Here is a 25,579-nt window from a genome sequence, read left to right as displayed (position 1 = left end):
TATTATTTTGAAAGGTGATAACATCTCTCCTATACTTAGTTGTAGGGTGCCTCTCGGTGGAATGACTACATCTACCTGGGGAGGGGTTGAGGATGGAAGCTACTTTTGGGGCAATTAAACTATCCCAAGGGGTGTCCAAGCTTGGCTGAGCTTTGCATAATCCCGATGATAGCAACCTGCTAATGGGTGGATTGTTGTTACATCCAATAGAGATATCAGCCCTGACCTAGGCTCCACCTAGTTACAAAACAAAAATATGACTAAACCTATAAGTAATCGATTCTATTTTTCAAAAAAATAACTAAACAAAATTATTTACTTATAAAACCTCCAAGAGAGGATTGAATTTTTATCCAAAAAGGAAAGGAACACTTAAATATTTCGAAAAATAATTACCTCAAAGAAAATTATGAATTTTAAATTAGAAATTAAAACCATCATAAATTTTGAATATATTTATACCATCCATCACTAAGAAGTCAAATAAATATATATTACATGTTGTTTTTGTCGTTACAACTAGAATAGAACCATCTTAAGTACAAATCTAACATGAGTCGAGATGGACCAAATTTTGTCATGTGCAAACTAGCATATGTAATTGTCATTGTTTAAATTGTATTTTTGAATGTAGTATATATAGGACAAAATAATTGTTTTAACCATAAAAAAGATTCATGATAAATACATAATTTTCTGAAAATGACATATAGTATACAAGTTGTCTTTAGTGCGACTCTTTGGAAGCTCTTTCGATGGATTTTTTAGGTCTAATTTCTATAAAATCTGACAAAAATCATTGAAATCACAAGCTTCATGGGTAACCTCTCCACAATAGTAGTTCCCTGGGGGTTTTTCAAGGCGTTGAATCCATATATACATTTAAAAAACTAGTTTAAATAACACAAATCAAGATTTCACCTTAAAATTTTCCGTCGAATTCCATAAACTCCAAAAAGTCACACTGAAGACAACTCCTATAATACATACATAGTTAGCATTAAAATCTTTTACGTAACGTGTATATCGAGAGACTAAAGCAAATTAAAATGGTTCTTTTATTATAGTATATTTTAATTATATGTCAATATTAATTCATATTAAAATATTTTATTAATAACCCACATTGAATATTTTGTTATATACAACATTAAAATATTTTATTTTAACTATATATATATATATAAAGTTGTCAACTCCATGGATGGACATACAGACTTACACATCCCCCATGTAGAATGAGCACCTCTGCTGACTAACCAACATAGATCCATCTTAAATACAAATCTAACATGAGGCGAGAGGGATCCTATTTCTTCACTTGAAAATGTTTTCATGAGTAGACATTATTTAAATGTATTGTATTTTATTTATTTATTTATTTTCACCGACATGAGCAAAATTTCAACTTTAATGAGGCACAGATAGGGTTACACATCATACTGGGTTGTAGAATTAGCCTCTCGGATCAAATATATATATATATATATATATATATATATATATATAGATATATATCTATATCTATATCTATATCTATATCTATATCTATATCTATATCTATATATATATATATATATATATATATATATATATATATATATATATATATATATATATATATATGATTATGTCGATATTCATGTCTATTTTAGAATATCTTTTTAGAATATTAATTTAATTATCAATAATTATTAGGTGGATGGTACAGATTTAACCTCCGTGGAATATGTCTGAATAATCATAGTAGTATATGAAGATCAAGGGGTTAATGCTTATCTCCAAATATTCATCTATATATATATATATATATATATATATATATATATATGAATGATTATGTTGATATTCATGTGTATTTTAGAATATTTTTTCAGAATATTAATTTAATTATCAATAATAATTAGGTGGATGGTACATATTTAACCTCCATGGAATATGTCTGAATACTCATAGTGGTATGAATATCAAGGGGTTAATGCTTATTTCCAAATTAGTTATGATCTTTTAATTAATTTATCTCAAATTAGTTAATTAAAAAAATGTCATATAAACATGTGTCATATTGGGTATGTGGAATTGATAACCCATGGGATTTTTTATCTTATAACAATTCCTTTAATAATATATATACATACACACACACATATATATATATATATATATATATATATATATATATATATATATATTTATATATACATCCACAATGTAAGATGTATGATAGGGTAAATATTTTGATGCTTATCACTGATTTATGCCTATTGAATTTACCAACCATTTAATTTATATGGATATCTTAATATATATAATGTTTTAAAATAAATGCACGTGATTATGAGCTTCAAAAAAAAAAGCAATTAAAAAAACTTTTTACATTGTTGGTTTTTGTTTTTAATCATCTTTTATTTTTTCAATAATTTATTTTCTTATGTTCTCTTATTTTCAATTTAAGAGTTATGGCTTTGCAATAAATTTTAATTCTCTTTACCAATGAAATGATAAAAGGTTAAGATTTTACTCTATTACAAAGAAAATAAATTGTCCAAAATTTTATATTAAGAAATAAGTAAATATTTATAATGAAAACATAATGAATACAAAACAATCAAAAAATTTACTATAGTTCTAACTTTATAAAAAATTAATAATAATAAATAATTATTATTATTAATTAAAATTAGGATACACCCATTCTAACTATGGAGATACCAAAAGCTAAGAGAGTCAAATATCTCATGATGCAATACTCATTTTTAATACAAAACCTGAGAAAATGCTTGTTCCTCTAGACAATTAGTAGGTCCATAAGTAAGATGGATCTCTATTGGTTCTTAATAATATCATTTGTATTTATATAAATTTAACATCTTAATTTTAATTTTTATATCCTTAATACATATAATTACATAGATATGTGCTTGGCATTTTTCTTTAACATATTTTATAATTTTTATAATTTTTTTTATAGTTTTATATGTTTACTCATTAAACTTATCAAGTTTTTTTATATGTTTATTATTTATGTGTTTTGAAATTTTTGGATTACATGTCAAGGGATGGTATGTAGGCGACATCACCTAGTGTAATTAATCCAGGTGGATATTGGTGGCCACCCGCCTATTCTACTTGGACCCTCACCATTGTTATTTCATTTTTTTTTTAGTTTCCTTAATTGTAGCATAGTTTACTATTTTTTGTAGTTTTCCGGGCTCTGAAATTCGAGAGTTGTTCTGAGGCTCTAAACGATGTTTTTTTTTGGCAAAATTACCTCAACGATTTCGAAAGAAATGACATTAATAGTAAGAGTCATCAGAGAGATATTTCCAATGAGGTATCTTATGCATCAAACAAATATAATATGACCATGTTAAGACCCCGGGAAGTTGGCCGCCCAACTAACCCCAACGGGGACAATAAACTCTTGGTTTTACATCTCCTCGGGTTACGGTTTTGGTTGTTTAGAGTTTTCTCTTATTCCTCAATAATAAAAAGGCCCTTGAGCCTCATTGTAACACAGTTCATAGGCATGTAGCCACCACATCTCTTCTTAGAGATAAGCTACCATCGCCCGAGCTAGTCTTATTTCCATTCTGCTTGTAAGCATACTTTAGTATTTGATATTAATGAAATGAAGTGTTATTTCTACTGTATCTCTTTATTTATGGTTATATATGTAATTTGTTGCATTGTTGTTTAAATCTAGATCAACAATAACTACATGTGATGTGTCCCCATTGGTGTTAACTCATGCAAAATGGTGGTGCATTTATAGATGTAATGCAACATGGGACGTGGCTATCTGAATGTCAACAGGTCAGAATCTGGTTTACACTGTTTGTATGCACCTATGCATAGGATGTGATGGCCTTAATGCCAAATCCATCTTTCCTAAAAATCCCCTAAAATGTTGTGATTTTCCATCTTCTAATTCATGGTAGGCTATGATTATTTCTACTTGATAACTTAACATTTCATTACCTCTTCCTATCTACTTATGAACATACTTTCTTGGCATCTCATGTTTCTATGGGAGGGCAAGGTTCTTTTGCGAACATGATGGTTATTTCTCTTTTGTCTTGGTAGTATGCCCCTATCCCTCCATCCACAATGCCCCATTTCATTCGTGATAATATCCTTTTGGTGTTAGTGAGTTTGTTTTCATAGCCGGCAAATGTGTTTGTGTTGGGAGAGGTGACAATAGTGGTTGAGGGATAGAAATTTTCAGGGCCTAACTTCCTGCAAAAGCCTTAGTGTGGGCTTTAGCTGAGAAGAACATTGACATGGTGCATGAAGAGATCAAGGGAGCTCGAGGTCATGGAAAATTTTAGGGGCTAATATTTGAAAGTGGGCTAATTTTCGATGATTTTTCCAAACAAAGATTCACCAATTTCCATTTTTTATAAAAATGATTCACCCAAATTGTACATTATAAAATAATTTTAACACAAACATTATATAGAGAGTATATCTATATTCATTATAAATTTGAATAATTTTACAGATACATCAACAAACATTTTATAGTTTGCATATTAGGGACTAGTGAGATTTGCCAATATTTTAAACATGAAGATAATTTTCCATGGATACCTCAAAATTGACTGGCACTATACTTCAAAATAAAGTCTCAGAAAATATCATGGATTGGGTTCCTCGCACATGCCATATCAGAGGAAGATAGAACCTTCTCACCATAGATCTCTGCTAGACAATAACACTGCTATTTGGCAAATTCATTATGAATAGGCATTAAGAAAAGGAAAAAATATCTTCAAATGTTGGAGAAAGTGGTCTTGAACCAAAAGGAAATGAGGCTCTGTCCCAAGCACATTGAAGAGTAGCTTCCTTCATTCCCTCATTTTAGTAGAGGAAACAAAGAGCAGCCAAATCCCATATAGGCGGATGCATTATGTTCTCCATAATTTTCATGCTTTTAGCTTTTCAATCTCATAAGCTTTTGTGTTTACCTAGGCTTACTGCTTTCAAGGTGTTTATCCTATTCACTAGGTATGTCAATGCATGGCTAACAACCTTTCACTTGAAACTTGGTTTGGTGTTGATTTCTTACTGTTTTCTTAGTGGTCAGTTTCTCAAGGGACAAGCCAACAAACAAGGCTTGAACTTTATATTTTTTCTAAGTTTCAGATAAAACAATATTGTATACTTAGAAATATCTTGTTATAGATATGAATTATTATTATTTAAATTTATTTTAATGTAATATATATCATTTTTGCTCAAAAAATATTGTTAGTAATTTTATTAATGAAAAAAGGATTATAATGTAACAAATTGATTGAACTGATTTATTATTTTTATTACTTGTTATTATTTATTACTTTTTTTAATTAAACTATCATCATTATTATTATTAATATTTAATTTAATGCTTCATCTCACACACTATTATAAGGAGGTGATCGACCTCAACTGAGAACCATAAAGATTCTAAATTGACAAGTGGTAAAAAGAAAATGAACATTACCATTAGCAAGATAATCACTAATTCTCATGAGCCTCAATGTGAAATACGTTGTTGGTCAAATTACCAAGATAATAACTTATTCTCATGAGCTTCAAAATGTGAATATTATGTTGGTGAAATTACCAAGATAATAACTAATTCTCATGAGCTTCAAAGTGAAATATGGAGTTGGTCAATTACTAAAACACTTGAGACACTAAGATGGTTGAAGATGAAAAACAATTTCTCTTTGATTGCCAAGATCTTGTTCACATGCATTCTAATTTTCAAAATATTTGATAGGTTGCCAACTTTCTTGACTTGTTAAGTCAACTGAACTATAGCTATCCAAACATGCTTATCTGATTTCTTTTCAATCATAGAAATAAAATGTTAGTGAATATCAATGAATATCATTATTATTATCTAATTTGAAGGTCGCAACGAAGCACAAAATTGGTGTATGAGGCCCGGACCTCATATTAATGAATATCATTATTATTATCTAATTTTAAGGTCATAGCCAAACACCAAATTGGTGTATGAGACCGAGACCTTCTTGTTTGTGGGACAAGGGACCCACCAAATTGGTGTATGAGACCCAAACCTCCTTGTTTGTGCAGCGATTTGATTGCTAAGTCTACGAAGGCAAATATATTGTTCCCTACTATGGTTTTTCATTGTGACCTCTTAAGAGGAAACAGAAACTCTTAACCATTAAACTCCACTCAAATTGTATTAATTGTCAATCATCGTCATAATAATAACACATAAAATACCTCCTAACTCAATTAATAAACCAAATTATAATAGAATTTACCTTTTTAATAATAATAATAACAAATTTAATTTAAATTAAATTATAATAAATTGTGCATGTTAGTTGATTATATTTGATCATATATAACGTTCATATCCGAGAACTTTAAGGTGCATGGCGACGCTCTGCACCTGGTCAACTTCTCCGATGGCATGCTGTGGTAAAGTGAATTCACGAAATGAGTCATTATCTGCGAGAATTCATGGAAGAATCACTATTGCGGACCCAGGGAGGAAATATAGGTTTAAATGACCTAAAATTTTTAGAATGCCATTGTTAGAAGCCTTGAGTAATAAAAATAAATAAAAAATTATTATTTATTTTTTATTATAAATATTTTTTTCTAGTGAAATCAGTTGGTATATTTTAATTGCTAATTAGATTTATATTTAGTTTTGATTTTAAGATCTGGTTTTTCCTTGAGTAATAAAAATAAATAAATAATAATTATTTATTTTTTATTATAAATAATTTTTTCTAGTGAAATCAGTTGTTATATTTTAATTGCTAATTAGTATTTCTTTAGATTTATATTTATTTTTTGATTTTAAGATCTGGTTTTTCAGAACAAATCATCTTGTTCTGAAAATGAATAAACTACACTGTTTAGTTAAAAACAAATTAAAAACTCCTTAAAAACCAATTAAAAACTGGTTAATAACTCGCTAACGATATTTTCTCCCCTATAATTATGACTAAAAAAATTTCTTTTCATACACATTAATAATGACAGAAACCCGAATTCATGCAATCATTGAGTATGTATTCTACAGCCCCATTAATTAAGTGATCGATGCGTTACATGTGTGGAATATGGCTTTTTACAAAGTAGACTGGATTCATTTATTAAATGAATGATATGCGCAATCTGTGAATAAATTCTATGAATATGATTATACTTTACAATATGACTCTTAAAAGCTAGACCTAAGAGCAAAAAAAACCATAACAATTTTTTTCCAGTGAACTCTGCTTGGGACACACAGCACCAGAAAATTCCAAAAAGATGGAGACGTGATATTACTGCGCGTATTACTTTCCAAAATTAGGAGGCTTAGCCCTAGCTTTGGTATCGCGCGGATCGGCGGACCACCTGTGCAAAAGCGGCCACCCTTTTCTGCAGCTCATCAGCGTTGGCTCCCACTATTTTGTCAACCTGCACATTGCCTTTCATTAACATGAAGGTAGGCATGGCCTTCACATCCATTTTTTCTTTAACTCTTTTAATTTCATCGACATCCACTAACAGAAACAGGATCTCTGGATACTTCAACGCCAGATTCTCAAAGATCCCCTCCATGTATTTCGAGGGCACGCACCAGTCTGCACTAAAATGCACTACAACCTGCAATGCCCCGAAAACCTTTAAATAAAAAAAAAAAATCAAACTCGAAATATGTAACAGAAAAAAAAAACGAGGGTCTGAAGCAAGGTATCCATAACGAAAATATAGAGCAGAGATATAAAGAAATATGCAACACATAAAATTACGAAATCATAAGTTGGGTTAAACAGATATGATGACTAACCGGGCAGTCTTGGACTTGGGCCATACCCAAGATAATATCCCATGATTTGTCAGAATCGACTACCAGAACTCTCGAACCCGTGACCTGCTGCTTGGCATCCATGACTGACAAAATACTTACTTGAAGATTTTCTTTGAGTTTTGCTATAGAGAATTTGTAGCAGAACTCAGGGTCCTCGGCAGAGAAGAGAAGAGGGTGTTGTGTGGACAAGAGGATGTGGGCTTTTTGGACTTTTCTAGGTAAATATTCAAGCGAGTCGGTTATTGAAATCAGACTGTAAGTCGGAATTAATAGTAGTAGGATTCACTGGATAATATCCGTGAATTCTCTCACCGTTCTGCCATGCCTGATAGCATTGTCCTCCGTTCGCTCTGCACTTGACAGTTGTCGTTTTCAATGTAGGGATAATATTTCAAGAATCGTCATCCATTCATGGATAGGGTTCCTCGTCACTGTTGTCCAATGCCACTGAGCGTTGTTATCTGTTTGCTCTTTGCTTGACAATTGTCATTTTATTGTGGTGATAATATTTCGATAATCGTCATCCGTTGATGGATAGGGATCTCGAGTCACTATTGTCCAATGGTTGAGGGTGTTGTTCTATGTTTGTTTGACACTTGCCTATTTAAGTATGGATAATATTTCAAAAATCGTCCTTACATCATGGATAGGGATTCTTCCTGCATCGTCAGATTTGGATAAATATAAAATAACCATTACATGATTCACTGTTTATATTTAGACTTTTGGATAAATTAGATTTCTTGGCTGTCCCGTCTGTGGGCCCCGACATAAAGTGTTTGATCTTCTGATTTTATAGGCCTTTTTAGTTGTCTTCCAAAAAGGAAATTTATCATAATTTAGTTGATAATAACTAAGAGTTAAAAAGGTTTGTTATTTAAAATAGTTGATAATAACTATTAGTTAAAAAGTATGTTATTTAAAATATTTATTGATATATATTTTTAAGGAAAAAATTTAATTAAATAGAAAAATTATTTATTTTTATGGGTAGGAATTAGTGAAATCATATTTGTATAATACGGGGTTGGTTCTAACTATTGTTATTATACATTTAGCTGAATTTATGTATATTTTAATATACAACTTACATGGTTAGTCATGAGGACTTCAACCTTGAGTCATATATTTTACAAAGATTTCATATCATAACAATCATTAATGAAATTTCTCTCTAAAAACACTTAAATAAATAAATTGAAATCATAATCCAAAATCAATTTTACAACTTATCACAGAAAATTAAATTGTTTAATATTTTTAAATGTAACATAATAAATGATCCAAAATGTGAAACGGTGGACAACTTATGTATATATATTTTTTCTTGTAAATATATATGATTTTTTCCTTTAAAAAAAAATATTGTGATAAATACTAATCATTAATAATTTTAACAATAAATAATCAAAACAACAAGTGCTCTCACGGTTGGCTGAGTTACGCTAGACGGTCTTCAAGCTTTGGTTTCCTAATTGTCTAGACCATGGTTCTTCTCCTTGACGTTTTAAACCAACAATCTTTTTTTTGGACCTTATGCTCCTCCACCCTAAGTGTCTTTCTGGGTCTGGCTAGTTCTGGGATATGGAATAAGTCCGGTGAAGTGCTTGTTGTTGGTCTCTGGCTTGCATGTCTGGAGGTTTGATTTTATTTTCAAGGATTTTCAACCACCTGCTTTGGGTGTTGGGGGTTATCTCTTGGTGACATGGCTAGTAAACTGGTTTTTAGTTATCCTACATTACGTTGTATGTCTTTGAGTTTCTATAAGTGACTCTAGTGTTTAGTTGTTTGTTGGTTTTAGGTGTTTGGGTGGAAGTAGTCTACCTCTCTTATTTTACTTTGTTGTTTATATCTTAGAGGTTGACCTTTGATTGGAACTAAGGAATTTGGGGGATTTGGTGTTTCTAGCTTTGTATTGCCTTAGTGTTCAGGGGTGACTTCATGTCACGTTAACAGATGTGGGGTAACCATGGGATTGGTGGATGTGGCCAACAACGTCATTTACAAGCCCCGTCATAGGCCGAGGGGGTTGTGACTACATATTATTCAAATACTTCTCTGAGTACTTAAGGGGAATATTCATTGGCTTGAGAATCATGTTTCTTAAGAGCGACAAGATTAATCATATTTTGAGTTATTGGAGGAGGTCTCTCGCTAGCTTCATGACCCTGACCATACCAGGGGAAGAAGAAACTAGTACATGCATTTTGTAACACTCCATTGGTAGCTCAAGACCTGTTTGGGAATGGTCTTAAGGGAAAAAAATTGAGGACGACAACTACATAATTTTTTTTCTGAATGATATTCAACAGAATCAGGAAATTTCAAGCTTTCCTTGAAAAAATGGAAGCTCACTTTTCTCACATGGAAATTCATTTCCGATGTGAGTTTAAACCCATAGTGCCACCTCGTTTTAGTGAAAATGATCTAGCATTTTTGTTGTCATCAAACACATGAATTGACTACAATTTTGTGGTTATATCTTAGTGGTATTCTTTTGGTTTTATGTTACCAATGTTGCTCTTTGTTTCCAATAGATACTCTGAGTTTTCATAGACTAACCAATAACTCTAGTTTCTTATGTGGCACAATGAGGCAAATCCATTTTGGTAAGTAGTAATGTGTTATGTTTTGTGAGGTAATATAACTAACTTACAATAATAATAAGAATATACAAATATTATATACTTTCCATTAAAAACAAATATTAATTTCATTCACAATTATGAAAATCCAAAATTTAATGTGTTTTTGTCTATTATAATTGTTTTTGAAAGATGAATTTAATTTTATATTTTAAAATATCAACAATAACTTATTAAAATATATATGAAAATATATATATATAAAAACATAAATGAAAACCAACACAACAAAAATATGAAAAATATATTTATTTATTTTGAATTCATATTTTTGAATAAAAAAATATGTTTCAATTTATTATTAATTCTTAAAAAAAAAATAAAGAGTAGTCTAATGAGGCCACAATTTTGTCTAGAAAAATAAAATTCCTGCAAGGTTTTGAAGAGAATCCGACAAATGTTTTGGCAAATCTAGGTTACAATTATCAAGCTTCGGGATTTTGAGTGCGATGTGAGTTTTTGATGGTGTTGAATCCATTTCCACCATCAAAAAAATGATTTGAACACTCCTATGGTTGGATTTTTTTGCAAAATGATTGATCAAATTCCAGCGAAAAATTATTTTCATGGCAAAATTGTAGACTTGGTAGACAACATCAAAAAGTAATATATTGATCAATCTTTAGATATTAGGTCCCTATGATTTGCGGCTCTTTGAAGTCATGAAAGATATATCAGTATGACATATTGTATAATTTGAAATATCTTAAGCAAAAACTCCAATTTGTTATAGCCTAAATCTACCTCAGGCTGAAGGAAGGCAGGTCTAGGGTAACAACAAACCACACTTAACCTGGTAGCTAGCCCTACCAGGTCAGGAGAGGGCTCTCTCCTTATCAATCTCAACAAAAATATGGCAACTAAGGCTTGAGATGACTGAAAGTAATGCTAATTTTAGGCTAGGTATATTAGGTTAGAGGATTTTATTTGATTTTGATGGTTGGTTGCTAGATCATATGAGGAAGGTAGTTTTGGGTCAGGGAAATCAACTCTGACTTGCAGAGGTTTCTATGGGGCGAGGTAGGCAAGTGTTTTAGCACTTTGAAATGAATGTGATGGTGAGTCTAAAGACTAGTGAGGAGTTGGAGAGAGCATGCAAGTTTCATGAGTCCTCTTCAAACAATAGAAAACATTTAAAACTAAATAAACCCCAAGGTAGAGCACTAAAAGACCAATGGATTCCACCCTTTAAGCTTGATTCATTTAGTTATGTAGAAAAAGATAGATGATGGCACATATACACATAAGATAAACTAAATTACAGAGTAGAAAACAATGCTAATTCACATTACCACAAGAATCCCACAAAATGCTGCAAAGCCCTGGTTCATTTCCTTACCAAACTGCAGAAGTGATGTACAAAGTAGCTCAATGCATCCACAAGAGTCCAACCTTGACAAATGACTGAAAAAACATATGATATGGAAATCCAAACCACCTCTACTATCCATCGGGGACCGAATCCATGAGAAAAGGGATGGTTTCAACCATATCTAAACTACGAACACAAAAATAGGCAGTGGAACAACTTGCCTCTAAAACTTAGGAAACCAATTCATTATAGCTCAAAACCACCTACAACTGATGTATCTACCTCCTTAAGTCAATTTTCATCATTTTTACATCATAGTACATCTATTTATATCATATTACATCATGAATTTAACCATGAGAGAGAAAAAGTCAAACTGGTAGAAAACTAGGCAAAATTCTGAGCAAACAGGCAAAATTGGCAAATTTTCCTCCTATGCGTAGAGCCATTTTTCTGCGTGTAGAACTTTTTCCAAGCCATTTTTGGAAGGTTTTTCGGAGTCCAAATTAGTTGTAGTATAGTTCATTGGAAATCTTGGTGAGTCTACTTTTTGGGTCAACTTGAATTTTTTGATTTGGAGTCCATTTTCCCCTCCAAAAACGTAATCTCCCAAGACTGCGTGTTGTGTGGCCAAAAAGTGGCAAAGAGGGCACTATTTGGGTGTTTTTGGCCCTTTCGAAGTTCCAGAACTTGTCAAACTTTCTTAGCCATTTTTGAGCAAGCATCTTTTTTCAAGTTGATTCCAAATATGTAAACCATTTTGCAAATGGAGGTCCTCATCAAAAGCGTAGCACCAATGGTGCTACGCACCTGCTAAAAAAACCTGTTTTTTGCATTAAAAATTTCAAAAATGACCAAAATTGCTCCAAATTTCTTGAAATTTGGCATGAGTGATCATTGTTGAGTTTTTTAATGAGCCAATGATGCTTTAGCCAAGATCTTTGAGTTTATCATGCTCTTTTTGCTTTCTTAAGGCCTTCCATGGAACTGTCACTAAGGATTTCTTCCTCCATTTCATACTCACTGTCCATCTTCATTGTTTTCCCTTGGTTTTGAAAAATGTGATTATATATGGTTTGTGGATAATAGTATGGAATAGGATGGAATAATGGAATGTGCAGAGTGTATGGGGGAGGGAGTGTGGAAATGTGTGAACACGGTTTAGGGATGAGTAGGGTTTTAGGGAGAGTGAGTAGAGTTTGATGATGTGAGTAGGGATTGTAACGAAGTGGGGGTAGTGAAACTAGAGAATGTGGGAATTAGGGTTTGGGAATACGGTATGGGGTTAGGGTTTGGTAATAGGGAGTGAGTGCCAATGATTTTGGGAGAGGGAAAGAGAAAGGAGTTTAGGGAAATTTAGTTAAAGGGCATTGGGTGTAGGGAAATAACTCTAGGGAATAGAAACAATAGAACACAATACCCATTGCAAATTTTAGAAGGAAATTTAGAGACAGCGAGGGTTTAATGTTTTTGACATACAAATCACCACCACAGATGAAAAATTCCTTGCTAGACAGGATGAGAAGCTTCACTTACTTGTTGAGAGGCCAATTGTGAAATTTGAGGCAGAGGAAGGTGATAAAATTCATTTTGAAGCTAAACAAATAGGTGTGTAGTGCTGCCTCCTAGATGCGTAGCACCCGAACAAAACTCAGTGCAAAACCTGCCCCAGGTGTGTAGTGCCAACTGACAGGTCCGTAGCGCTTTTTGCAGGACACTTTTGGAGGCCTTCCTGGTGTCCAAATAGGGTGCACGATAACTCCTTGGAAAGCTTATTGAGTCTACTTTCCAACACAACTTGAATTTTTCAATTTGCAGTTCATTTTTCCTGTCAAAAGTCAAATCTCCCAAAATTGGTCAAAATGTGCAAAATGAGGCTGCCTAAAGCTAGGGTGTTGTTGCAGTCAAAGTTTGAAGGTCTTCCTCAACTCCAAATTAAGCTCAAGATAGCTCATTCAAAATTGATTTGTGTTTAATTATCATTTGACTCATCAGGAAACTCATTTGGCCAACCAAGCTATGAGAAATCTTGATTTTTCGAAGGTCACTTTAGAGGTGCAGAAACCCTCCTGAGGCAATTTGTATTTTTGACATTTCTCTAAAACCATGATACCTGTATAAAAGGTGAAGTAATTTTTTCTTCCTTGGCCTGTTATGGACAAAAACCTCTCTCACGTTTTCCAAATTCAATTTTTATTTCTTAGAAACATTATTTGAGTGAAACCTATCTCGATGTGTGGAACAGGGGATTTGTCGAAATGACGTGAAATGAAAGGGAAAAGGGGCTTCTAAATTCTTGAGAACATTTTGGGAAGTAGGGAGGGATGTTAGGAAGCAGGGGAAAGTGGAATTTCAAAGATTGAGTGAGGAGAAGGGGTCCAAAAGGGCAAAACATAGGCCTAGCCTAGAAAATTGTCAAATTGTAGCAAGAAGCTAGGGTTTGTGCGAAAATGAGGAATTTGAGGGATATCAACGATGGAAAATATTTAGTAAGGTACATTAAGGACAGGGCAAGGTGTATGAACATCAGGATACAATTTTTGTTTATGGTTTGACCATACAATAGAAACTACCTTCAAAACCCTAGGAGAGGGAAATGAGTCTTGCCCAAGCACAAGTAAAACATGAACAAGGTGTAAAATGATCCCTTGGAACATGAAATGATGATGAAACTCTCTGAATGATGGTACACTCATCTGAATGGTGACATGGACCAACATTTGGACAACTTTGAAATAAGTGAAAACAAATCCTAGACCTAATACCTAGTGACCAAATTTTATTTGAAGACTCACTGAAATGAAAAAATTTGACCTTGACACCTTAAAATCACTTTGTAAGAGCATGTTTGATCACTGGAGGAAGGTTTCAAAGACTAAAACTAACATTGTCTCCAGTGGGAATGGTAGCTCCTTGGAGGTGCCAAGAACCGCAAATCTTTAGGAGAGCAGGCCAGTGCCTTAGCCATTGGGCAATTGAGTCAAAAACTCAAACTGAAATGCACGACTGAAAAATGATGACTTGACGACACAAACTGAATTGAAATTGACTCAATACTAAAACACAACTGAAAAACTGGAAAATATGCTCAAAATGGAGCTTATTCAACAAAGCCTAATCTAACTGTTCCATTCATCACCTGATCAAGTGAAATGAAACAACCAATGCAACCAGGTAAGTATTCTGGATGCTATTTGCATTCTCCACAAGTGCTTGCTTATGAACAACAAGAGAGAACTACTCAAAGGCAAATTCCATGAAAACTTGTAAACAGTTCCTTGAATAATATGGATTCTCTATCCACCTCCAAAAATACTGCATAAGGATCTTGAAATTCATGCATGTTGGGACTTATCTCATCCAATGGATTACTTTACTTCTTCTCATACCGTGAATGCAAACTTTCAACTGAGCTTTGTGACGAGACTCATGTTGAAAATGACAAAGGAACCGGCCGCTAGATCAAGTTTGTATCAATACTTTTGTCAAGCTCACAGTTAGTCAATGGAGAAGGACTTCGACTGCAGACATCATCCAACACATCAGCTATTGGATCATGAAAAACTTGAAAAGACTACTGCAACCCATTTTCTATTGGTTCAAATGAGATTACATGATTTTCTACAAGCTGCTCATCCTTTACTGAAGATGTACTATCCAAATTTTCCTTCAAAAACTAAAATGATTCAAAACAAAATGGTATAAAATCATCTCGCATCATTTGAGCATATGGTCCAACTTCTAAATCTTCATCTGCGACTTGAAAATCAATGGCATTCGGGGATTGCAACTTTGGATATTAAAAGTATTGAATAGGGATTTCACTACCCTCAAGATGGTGCAGATCAAAACTTATCGACGATTGACTTTGGATTGTATGAAAGTTGTCTCTGATGAACTGAAACGAAGCAAAACAAAAAGGAAAAAATACTTCACTTACTTCAAAATTTGATGCACTTTCCTCCTCACTTCCATAGCTGATATGCAATGGCTGATCACTATACTCGAACTATGGAAAGTGAACTTCCTCCTCCCACAAACTAGCTGCTAATTTGTCTGCAAGAGTAGCTTCTGTTTGGAGAACATAATCATCATCATACTGATCAAACTAAGGCAAATCATCAGTATAAAACACATCATCAAGCATACATGTCATATCAACAGATTTCTCTTCTCCAAGATGATCTATAAAACAATTATTATCAAATCTATGACAACTGGGATAAGAAATAATCTGTTTTGGATCAACAACTTGTTCTTCTTCAATCAGCAAGCCATGGGCTTGAACATCATACTCATTCCTTGAGGTTATCTTCTGTATCATCTTTTCCACTGCACTTACCAAAATGTCGAGCTTTACCTCTAAAGATGTTGATTCCTCTAGATCTATGTTCTTCATCTCTTCTTCCTTCAACTTTTCCCTTCTGATCAAAAAATTAGCCTCTACATCTACTGCACTATTCTGCATTTCTTCAAGTGTTGCAAGATTTCTTTCTCACAGCTGAAACTCCATTTCCGGATCAAAGGCTTCTGGGTAGTGCAAGAGAGCGTATCCAGTAGGAGGTCTTATATTAACCAACATCAAAAAATAGACTTGGTTAAATCTGGCAGGAAACTGTTGTACTATCTCTCCTGGCAATCTTTTCAGCTGTTTATACTCTTCTATAATCAAGAATGGGTTTTGTCTGACCACCCACCTATCGAGGAAAACATTAACAAACTGTTGGAAATCTAAGATGCTCACATTAGGCAGGGTTTTGAACCAACTCTTGAAATTGCTTGCAAAGAAAGAGCAAAAAGCCTAATACTGACATCCTCTTCATCAACTTCAAAAAGGTTGAGAAAAGACTCAAAATTCAATACATGTCTCTCAGCAGTGATGTTGTCACGTTCACCATCAAATATTGGTAGATATAGGTCATGATTTTTAGGGAAAGCATGGGACATAGGAGGTAAAATCATAGGCTTGTATCGATCTGGAATTTTACAAGGTAGTGGGGTATGTACAGAAGCTGTAAATCAGTCTTGGTCTCTTAAGGTTCATCATTTTGAAGACGGTCATCACAAAATTCAGAAGAAAGGTCTTGATCAAGCTCAAAGGCATGCAAATCTTTGGTATTCACAATCTTCAAAGGGAAGGAATCAAATGTAGGCCAATGATCTTTTCTCAAATACAATATACTTTGCAAAGCCTTCTTGACATTCTCGGGAAAAGAGAAGAAATAATTTAGAACAAAGAACAAAATGTATTGGATGAAATTCCAACTTGAATACCTGATATCTCCATACTATCCTTTCATGTTTCTGCTGGTTAGGTTCATCCTCTAGTGGAGTCCTTGGATCTAATCTTGAAACTAATTTGGAGTCGCCAGGTGAATGATTTCAGCCTTCTAATGTCTGATCATTGTCCACCATCAACAATCAGAGCTGAACTTGATTACGTTTTGCTGAGGAACATAAAAATTCGATCCCCAATATGGTCGCCACTATGTTATAGCCTAAATCTACCTCAGGCTGAAGGAAGGCAGGTCTAGGGTAACATCAAACCACGCTTAACCTGGTAGCTAGCCCTACCAGGTCGGGAGAGGGTTCTCTCCTTCTCAATCTTAACAAAAAGATGGCAACTAAGGCTAGAGATGACTGAAAGTAATGCTGATTTTAGGTTAGGTATATTAGGTCAAAGGATTTGGTTTGATTTTGATGGTTGGTTGTTGGATCAGATGAGAACGACAATTTTAGGTCCAGGAAATCAAGTTAGATTTGCACAGGTTCCTATGGGGCGAGGTAGGCAAGTGTTTTAGCACTTTGAAATGAATGTGATGGTAAGTCTAAAGACTAGTGAGGAGTTGGAGAGGGCATGCAAGTTTCATGAGTCCTCTTCAAACATCAGAAAACATTTAAAACGAAATAAACCCCAAGGTAGAGCAGTGAAAGACCAATGGATTCCACTCTTTAATCTTGATTCATTTAGTTATGCAGAAAAAGATAGATGATGACACATATACACATAACATAAACTAAATTACAGAGGAGAAAGAAATGCTAATTTACATTACCACAAGAATCCCACAAAATGCTGCAAAACCTTGGTTCATTTCCTTGCCAAACTGCAGAAGTGATGTACAAAGTAGCTCAATGCATCCACAAGAGTCCAACCTTGACAAATGACCGAAAAGGCTCATGATATAGAAATCCAAACCACCTATGCTATCCATCAGGGGTTGAATCCATGATAAAAGGGGTTGTTTCAACCATATCTAAACTAGGAATACAAAAATAGGCAGTGGAACAACTTGCCTCTAAAACTTAGGAAAACAATTCATTACAACTCAAAACCAACTACAACTAATGTATCTACTTCCTTAAGTCAATTTTCATCATTTTTACATCATAGTACATCTATTTACATCATATTACATCATGAATTTGACCATGAGAGAGAAAAAGTCAAACTGGTAGAAAACTAGGCGAAATTCTAAGCAAACAAGCAAAATTGGCAAATTTTCCTCCTATGCCTAGCGCCATTTTTTTGTTCATAGCGCTTTTTCCAAGACAATTTTGGAAGGCTTCACGAAGCCCAAATCAGGTACAAGGTAACTTATTGGAAAGCTTGGTGAGTCTACTTTCTGGCACAACTTGAATCTTTTGATTTGGAGTCCATTTGCCCCTCCAAAGACACAATCTCCCAAGACTACTTCCTATGTGGCCAAAAAGTGGCAGAGAGGGCACTTTTTGGGTGTTGAACTTGTCAAAATTTCTTAGCCATTTCTAAGAAAGAATATTTTTTCATGTTGATTCCAAATATGTAAGTCATTTCACAAATGGACGTCCCCATCAAAAGCATAGCGTCGGTGGTGCTACGCACCTGCCAAAAAACTTGTTTTTTGCATTAAAAATTTCAAAAATGACAAACATTGCTGCAAATTTCATGAAATTTGGCATGAGTGATCCTTGTTGAGTGCTTTGATGAGCCAATTATGCTTTAGCTAAGATCTCTGAGTTTATCATGCTATTTTTGATTTCTTAAGGCCTTCCATGGAACTGTCACTAAGGATTTCTTCCTCCATTTCATACTCACTGTCCATCTTCATTGTTTTCCCTTGGTTTTGAAAAATGTGATTATATATGAATGGTTTGTGGATAATAGTATGGAATACGATGGAGGATTAGAATGGGCAGAGTGTATGGGGGAGGGAGTGTGGAAATGTATGTGTGAAGAGGGTTTAGGGATGAGTAGGGTTTTAGGGAGAGTGAGTAGAGTTTGATGATGTGAGTAGGGCTTGTAATGTAGTGGGGGTAGTGAAAATGTAGAATGTGGGAATTAGGGTTTGGGAATAGGGTATGGGGTTAGGGTTTGGTAATAGGGAGTGAGTGCCAATGATTTTGGGAGAGGGAAAGAGAAAGGAGTTTAGGGAAATTTAGTTAAAGGGAATTGGGTGTAGGGAAATAACTCCAGGGAATAGAAACAATAGAACACAATACCCTTTGCAAATTTTAGAAGGAAATTTAGAGACAACGAGGGTTTAATGTTTTTGACATACAAATCACCAACACTGATGAAAAATTCCTTGCTAGACATGATGAGAAGCTTCACTTACTTGTTGTGAGGCCAATTGTGAAATTTAAGGCAGAGGAAGGTGATAAAATTCATTTTGAAGATCAACAAATAGGTGCGTAGCTCTACCTCCCAAGTGCGTAGTGCACTTTATATGCGTAGTGCCCAAACAAAACTTAGTGCAAAACCCGCCCCAGGTGCGTAGCACCAATTCTATGCATAGCGCCAACTGACAGGTGCATAGGACTGTTTGCAGGAAACGTTTGGATGCCTTCCCTGTGTCCAAATTGGGTGCACGATAGCTCGTTGGAAATATTATTGAGTCAAATTTCCAGCACAGCTTGAATTTTTCAATTTGGAGTTCATTTGCCCTATCAAAAGTCAAATCTCCCAAGACTGGTCAAAATGGGCAAAATGAGGCTGCCTAAAGGCAGAGTGCTGTTCTAGTTAACTTTTGAAGGTCTTTCTCAACTCCAAATTGAGCTCATGATAGCTCATTGGAAGTATCTTTGTGTATAGTTAGCATTTGACTCATCAAGCAAGCCATTTGGCCAACCAAGATAGGAGAAATCTTTATTTTACCAAGGTCACTTCAGAGGTGCAGCAACCCTCCTGAGGCAATTTGTATTTTTGACATTTCTGTAAAACCATGACACCTGTGTAAAAAGTGAAGGAGATTTTTCTTCCTTGGCCTGTTATGGACCAAAACCTCTCTCATGTTTTCTAAATTAATTTTTTCTTGCTCAGACACATCATTTGAGTAAAACCTATCTCGATGTGTGTAACAGGGGATTTGTCGAAATGACGTGAAATGAAAGGGAAAAGGGGCTTCTTAATTCTTGAGAAAATTTTGGGAAGTAGGTAGGGATGTTAGGAAGTAGGGGAAAGTGGAATTTCAAAGATTGAATGAGGGGAAGGCATCCGAAAGGACAAAACACAGGTCTAACTTAGAAAATTGTCAAATTGTAGCAAGAAACTAGGGTTGGTGCGAAAATGAGGAATTTGAGGGACATCAGTGATGGGAAGTGTTTAATAAGGTACATTAAGGATATGGGAAGGTGTACGAACATCATGATACAACTTTTGTTGATGATTTGACCATACAAGAGAAACTATGTTCAAAACCCTAGGAGAGGGAAATGAGTCTTGCCCAAGCACAACTGAAACACGAACAAGGTGTAAAATGACTCCTTAGAAACTGAAATGATGATGACAACTCTCTGAATGATGGTACACTCAACTGAATGTTGACATGGACCGACATTTGGACAACTTTGAAATAAGTGAAAACAAATCCTAGACATAATACCTACTGACCAAATTTTATTTGAAGACTCATTGAAATAACAAAATTTGACCTTGACACCTTAAAATCACTTTGTAAGAGCATATTTGATCACTAGAGGAAGGCTTCAAAGACTGACACTAACACAACACACTTGATATTTTTAGAGTTTGTTTGAGATATATTACTTATCTATTTAATTATGGTGAATTTATAACTTGTTGAAGTAATCTAGTCTAGGCCCAAAATCAAACCTAGCCTTTGTCACTATAACACCAAGGTTATATCCCATATCCCATAAGCCATATATACCAAGTGGGGGAGCATACTTCTTGACCTGTACACAACAAGTCAAACATGTCACCCCATGAGATTTGAAACTTGGTGGAGGGAATAATCCCATTGTATTAGCCAATTGGTCATCCCATGAGGAGAACATTTTATATATATTATAAAAATTAGGGTTATGATTTGTAAAGGACGATCAATTCAACAGGCCATGGACGCATACATAATGAAAGCAAATTAAAATATAATAATAATATATTTATTTAAAGTTGATTAAAAATGAAAAAAATTGTAGGTTTCAACCAATGTAGATTTATCTTAAATCGAGATTTACCAAATATCGAGAGAAATATGATTTCTTAAAATGTAAAACTTTAGTCAAGTATTACACCTAAAAAAGGTCTACATTTTAAGAAATTGAATTCTTCTCTACACTTGGTAGCTCTGACGTTAAGATGGATATATGTTGTTTTTTAATAATATAATTTATAATTATATAAATTCCATAATTTGTTTTAATGGTAATTGGAAAATCCATATCTTTGCAGGACTGATCTAGGAAATACCTAGGATTGAATAATGATGGATGCCACTATTCACTTCAATATCAAGATATTCAAAATTTCCTACCCCTTCAGGCTTATAAGAATTACTTGCTAAGATTTCCAACATGTTCAATTTTTTTTCCACACAATATAATATGTCTCCAGAGAATAGATATCGAGTGGAAATTTAATTAAACCAATTAGCTACAGCTAGACATAATTTCATATCTTTATATATTTGAATATTTTTATTTTTAATTTTATTAAAAATTTGATAATAAATCTAACTACATATAAATGAACTTGTGACATGTTTTATACTTATTTTATTATGATATAAATAATATTGATTGATTATATATATATATATGATTTTTAGTAGACTTTATACTTATTTTATTATGATATAAATAATATTGATTGATTATATATATATATATGATTTTTAGTAGACTTTAGAGGCATGATGTTAAAATTTTATTTTATTTTCAGGTGCTTGAGATTTGAATTGGTTTTTTTAAGGATGCAAAAAAAATCTAGCTTAAGGAAGGTCAGGAAATAAAAATAAATACAAATTACACTATTAAGGGTGATGCTAACAAGTTCTCCGTGAGCTATAAAAAATTGGTAGAATCACACTATTAAGGGTGATGCTAACAAGTTCTCCGTGATGCTAACAAATACAATCGTGTGTGTCAATGGCACAATCACACTTATTGTATCGTCAACAGATAAAAAAATAGCCACATTAATATGCCTTTGTGAAAATATTGTTGTCCTCAACGAGAGAAAACAAATTTCTTGGAGTTCTGCTTCATCTACCGAATCTTAATGACAAACATAAGGAAGATATTTTGGTGGCGGGTGTTCCTAACAAAATAGATTTGAATACTCTTTCTTTTCTTAAGGGCTTAAATCTTGTAAATGTTAGGAAGGTATTGGGAAAAGATGCAAATAATATTATGTAGAAGTCAAAGGTATTTTTTTCTGCTACTTTCATTCCTAATAGCTTTAGGTATATTGTTTTTAAAATCACTACATTCAAAGTTTGAATTTTCGAAAAAAATTCGCCATGCTTAAGTCTATTATGGCAATTAATCTTATTACACGAATGATACTATGGTTTCCCATGCTTAAGGTTTATGTAGAGTTGTCTCAAGATGTGTATATAGCATTTTGGATATGACTGTGTTATTATTAAGATATACCAATGTTTCACCACTCATCGTTAGGGGAATAAAAAAGGACTAAAAAAAGGTTAGAGAACAAGATTGCATGGGAGGAAAGTGCAAAATCCTATATACATGGCATAATGTGTAAACCTAAATTCATGGATGTTGTTTAAACATAACATATTGTGTAAATTTTCATAGTTTGTAGACATGTTATGGTCATTTTTAGAAATGTGTCTTTCTAATGCATCAAGTTAATTTCATGAATTTACTTTCATAGACATTTTATGAAGTTTGTTGATTTATTTGTACATTATTTTAATGTTTTGGTAGATAATAGTATATGAGTTTCCTAGATGGGGACATTTTTTGCTTGACCTACTTGTCTAATTTCCATTTTGTATTTTGTCACTAAAAATATTTTTGGATTAGATTTTACAATGTTATGGAGCACTAAAGTAGTAGAGAAATATGTTTTTTTGATTTTTGGTGTATGTTTTAAGAGATTGTACCTACTTATAAGGAACTATAATGGCTTATTTCTTATTGTTGTTGCTTCTAGGTTAAGAATCAGGAGGGTTTGGTCAACTTTGATGAAATTTTTGTGAGTCTGATGCATTTATGGTTTCTCGTGGATATATCAGTATGGATATTGCAATTGAAAATATATTCTTGGCTCAAAAATTGATGATATCCAAGTGAAATTTCCATGGAAATCTTATTGTCACTAGTACTCAAATATTAGAATCCATGATTAAGTCTCCTCTCCCTACCAGGGATGAAGCTACAAATGTTGCTAATGTTGTTCTGCATGGGAATGATTATGTTATGCTTAGTTTTGAAAGTGTGGTAGGGCATACTCTGATTTTGGAGTGAAGATCACGGCTCACATATATATAGAAGTTGAATCTTCCCTAGACTATTCAGCTATATTTAAAGCTTTAATAAGATCAAATCCTGTACCTATGAGCCACTACAGAGCCTTGCATATTTCTATTTTCAAACTACAAATAAAGGAAAGAAAAGACTCATTAAAGTTCTACCACATGGTCGCACCACTACTAAATGACAACAAAGTATAAACTAGTTGTGTTTATTCTCTCTGTTGTGGTTCTTGTCATGACAATACATTAAATTTATTAGTATCTATAGGCTCATATGATATTCAATGTAAAGTGTGCCAAGTATGAAATTTTGGATTAGGTTTTCATTGATCTCAATATTTTATCAAGACTAGCCCTTATTCGAGATGGTGCAAAACCCTATCCCTAAGTGTAAACCCTATCTACTTGTTGAATATGATGAAGTCCTTGTTGATACTATCCCTTGATGCCCAAAGTGATTTTTCGATGCCCTAATTTATTGAATTGTTGAAGCAAATATCTAATGGTTGCAGCTCTTATCTTGAAACCCTAACATAATCCCTAGTAGACCAATGGATGAAGAAGCTCTATTATTGTTCAATTGAAAAGCCTTGAAGGGTTATTAGTGGGAAAGCCCTTGAAGACACCCTAGATATCTAATGCCAACCCTTGTTGGAGCATAACCTAATCCTAATGAGAATAATCTCTAACATAAAAAAAAAATCCTAAAGGATTCCATGAATTCAAACTTACTTGGATGAAGTCTGATGTTTATGAAGAAGAACTCATTGCAATAGAACCCAAACCTTAGTTCTAGGAACCTGATCTTGATGATGCCCTAGATTTAATAAAATTAATCCTTATACCCTATGTCGCTATGATGAAGAATCCATATCGTAGATAAGCATACCACAAATTCTTAAGTGTTATCATGAAACTCTAAGGACCGTTATTAAATAAATATATATGTGTGACATTAGAAATAAAATCTTGATATGTTTCTTGCACCAGCTAATAGAGGGCTTCAAGACCTTTCTAACAATTACCTACTTGCCCAATAATTCCTTGGCATTGTGAAGATATAAATTTTGGAAGTGAGAAATACACATTTTGTTATCCTACTCAAGTGGGCTCAATAATTTCAGGTCGAGTCTCCTAAAGGGAGATGTAATTTCACACTAAAAAATAAGAATAAATATAAAACTTATACATTTTGGTTAGGGCAAGAAAATTTGTCAAGTACACAACCGAGTATTCTGACATTTGAGGTAATATATCACTAAAGGATGTGAGTTTTCCTGAAGTAGTACATCTATTGGTTGTGTAGTTTTCTAATACCTATAATAAGACACTCCTTTACAGACCTATTTTTGGCCCTGTAATAGATAAAAATTGTAGACCTTAGGCTTGTAATATTCCAAATTCAACCCTGTTGTAGGCTTGGTAGATAACAAAAAAATATACATATTTGGGACCTTTTGTTGAACATAGGCCTTGGAATTCAAATTGGAGTATAAATTCAACATCTCAAGGAACATATTTTGATCCTTAAAGCCTGCAATTTCATCCCTAAAAAAAGCCTGAACTTTCAGCTTAAAAAACCTCCAACTTTGGTCTTTTCTGGAGCTTAGACCGATGAATTTATTCTATGAAATTTTGGATTTTAATTGGACTGCAATTTCAAAGTTGGGAAAACTATATTTTCTAACATGTGGAGGGAATCATCTTTGACCAGTAGAGAGTATAGTTCAAGTTTGTGGAGACTATACCTCAAAACTATGGAGACTAACTATTGTAGACCCTTCCTGAAGGCACTATATTGGGATAATTCTATAGTAAAATCTTTTATTGGAAGCACAGTGTTGGGACCATTAATAGACCTTAATTAGAAGGGTGAAAACTTATTATTGGATTATTACATACCTTTGTTGGATATACAAAATTAATGTTGTTTTACAATGAAGTCTTCTTGCAAACCTTGATTGGAAGATTGGAAGCACAGTATTAACATTGTATTATATATATTTGAAGCATCATTAGAGAAATTTTCTAGAAGACCCGTGATTTGGAAGAATAG

General features: G+C 33.4%; 1 protein-coding gene and 1 pseudogene across 2 annotated transcripts; one reads left to right on the top strand and one right to left on the bottom strand.

Annotated features, from left to right (window-relative positions):
* Nucleotides 1-7,260: 7,260 nt before the first annotated feature.
* LOC149232564 (thioredoxin-like protein CXXS1) lies at nucleotides 7,261-8,196 on the bottom strand. 2 transcript variants are annotated; one of them, XM_089379439.1, is made up of 2 exons: nucleotides 7,817-8,196; nucleotides 7,261-7,650 (listed from the first exon to the last, which is right to left on the bottom strand). In XM_089379439.1, the coding sequence occupies exons 1-2, from the start codon at nucleotides 7,916-7,918 to the stop codon at nucleotides 7,348-7,350; spliced, it is 405 nt and encodes a 134-aa protein (XP_089235565.1). In that variant the 5' UTR covers nucleotides 7,919-8,196; the 3' UTR covers nucleotides 7,261-7,347. The 2 variants fall into 2 exon arrangements, with proteins under 2 accessions (XP_089235565.1, XP_089235566.1); XM_089379440.1 differs by having other exon boundaries at nucleotides 7,261-7,632; nucleotides 7,817-8,189.
* Nucleotides 8,197-18,942: 10,746 nt separating this feature from the next.
* On the top strand, nucleotides 18,943-23,708 carry LOC149232563 (pyruvate kinase, cytosolic isozyme-like; annotated as a pseudogene).
* The last annotated feature ends 1,871 nt before the right edge of the window (nucleotides 23,709-25,579 follow it).

The sequence above is a fragment of the Pinus tabuliformis genome, chromosome J, assembly GCF_031772625.1.
Source record: "Pinus tabuliformis cultivar Carrire ecotype Pingquan chromosome J, CPIR1, whole genome shotgun sequence".
Taxonomy (NCBI): Eukaryota; Viridiplantae; Streptophyta; class Pinopsida; order Pinales; family Pinaceae; genus Pinus; species Pinus tabuliformis.
The sequence above is the reverse complement of the archived record's forward strand: the minus strand, read 5'-3'. Positions and strand labels throughout refer to the sequence as shown.

Bases quoted from the DNA above. Each gene is read 5' to 3' on its own strand.
- LOC149232564 (XM_089379439.1), bottom strand. From the start codon at position 7,918: ATGGATGCCAAGCAGCAGGTCACGGGTTCGAGAGTTCTGGTAGTCGAT. The intron at 7,651-7,816 runs GTTAGTCATCAT...TTTTATTTAAAG, and splicing joins CCCAAGTCCAAGACTGCCCG to GTTTTCGGGGCATTGCAGGT.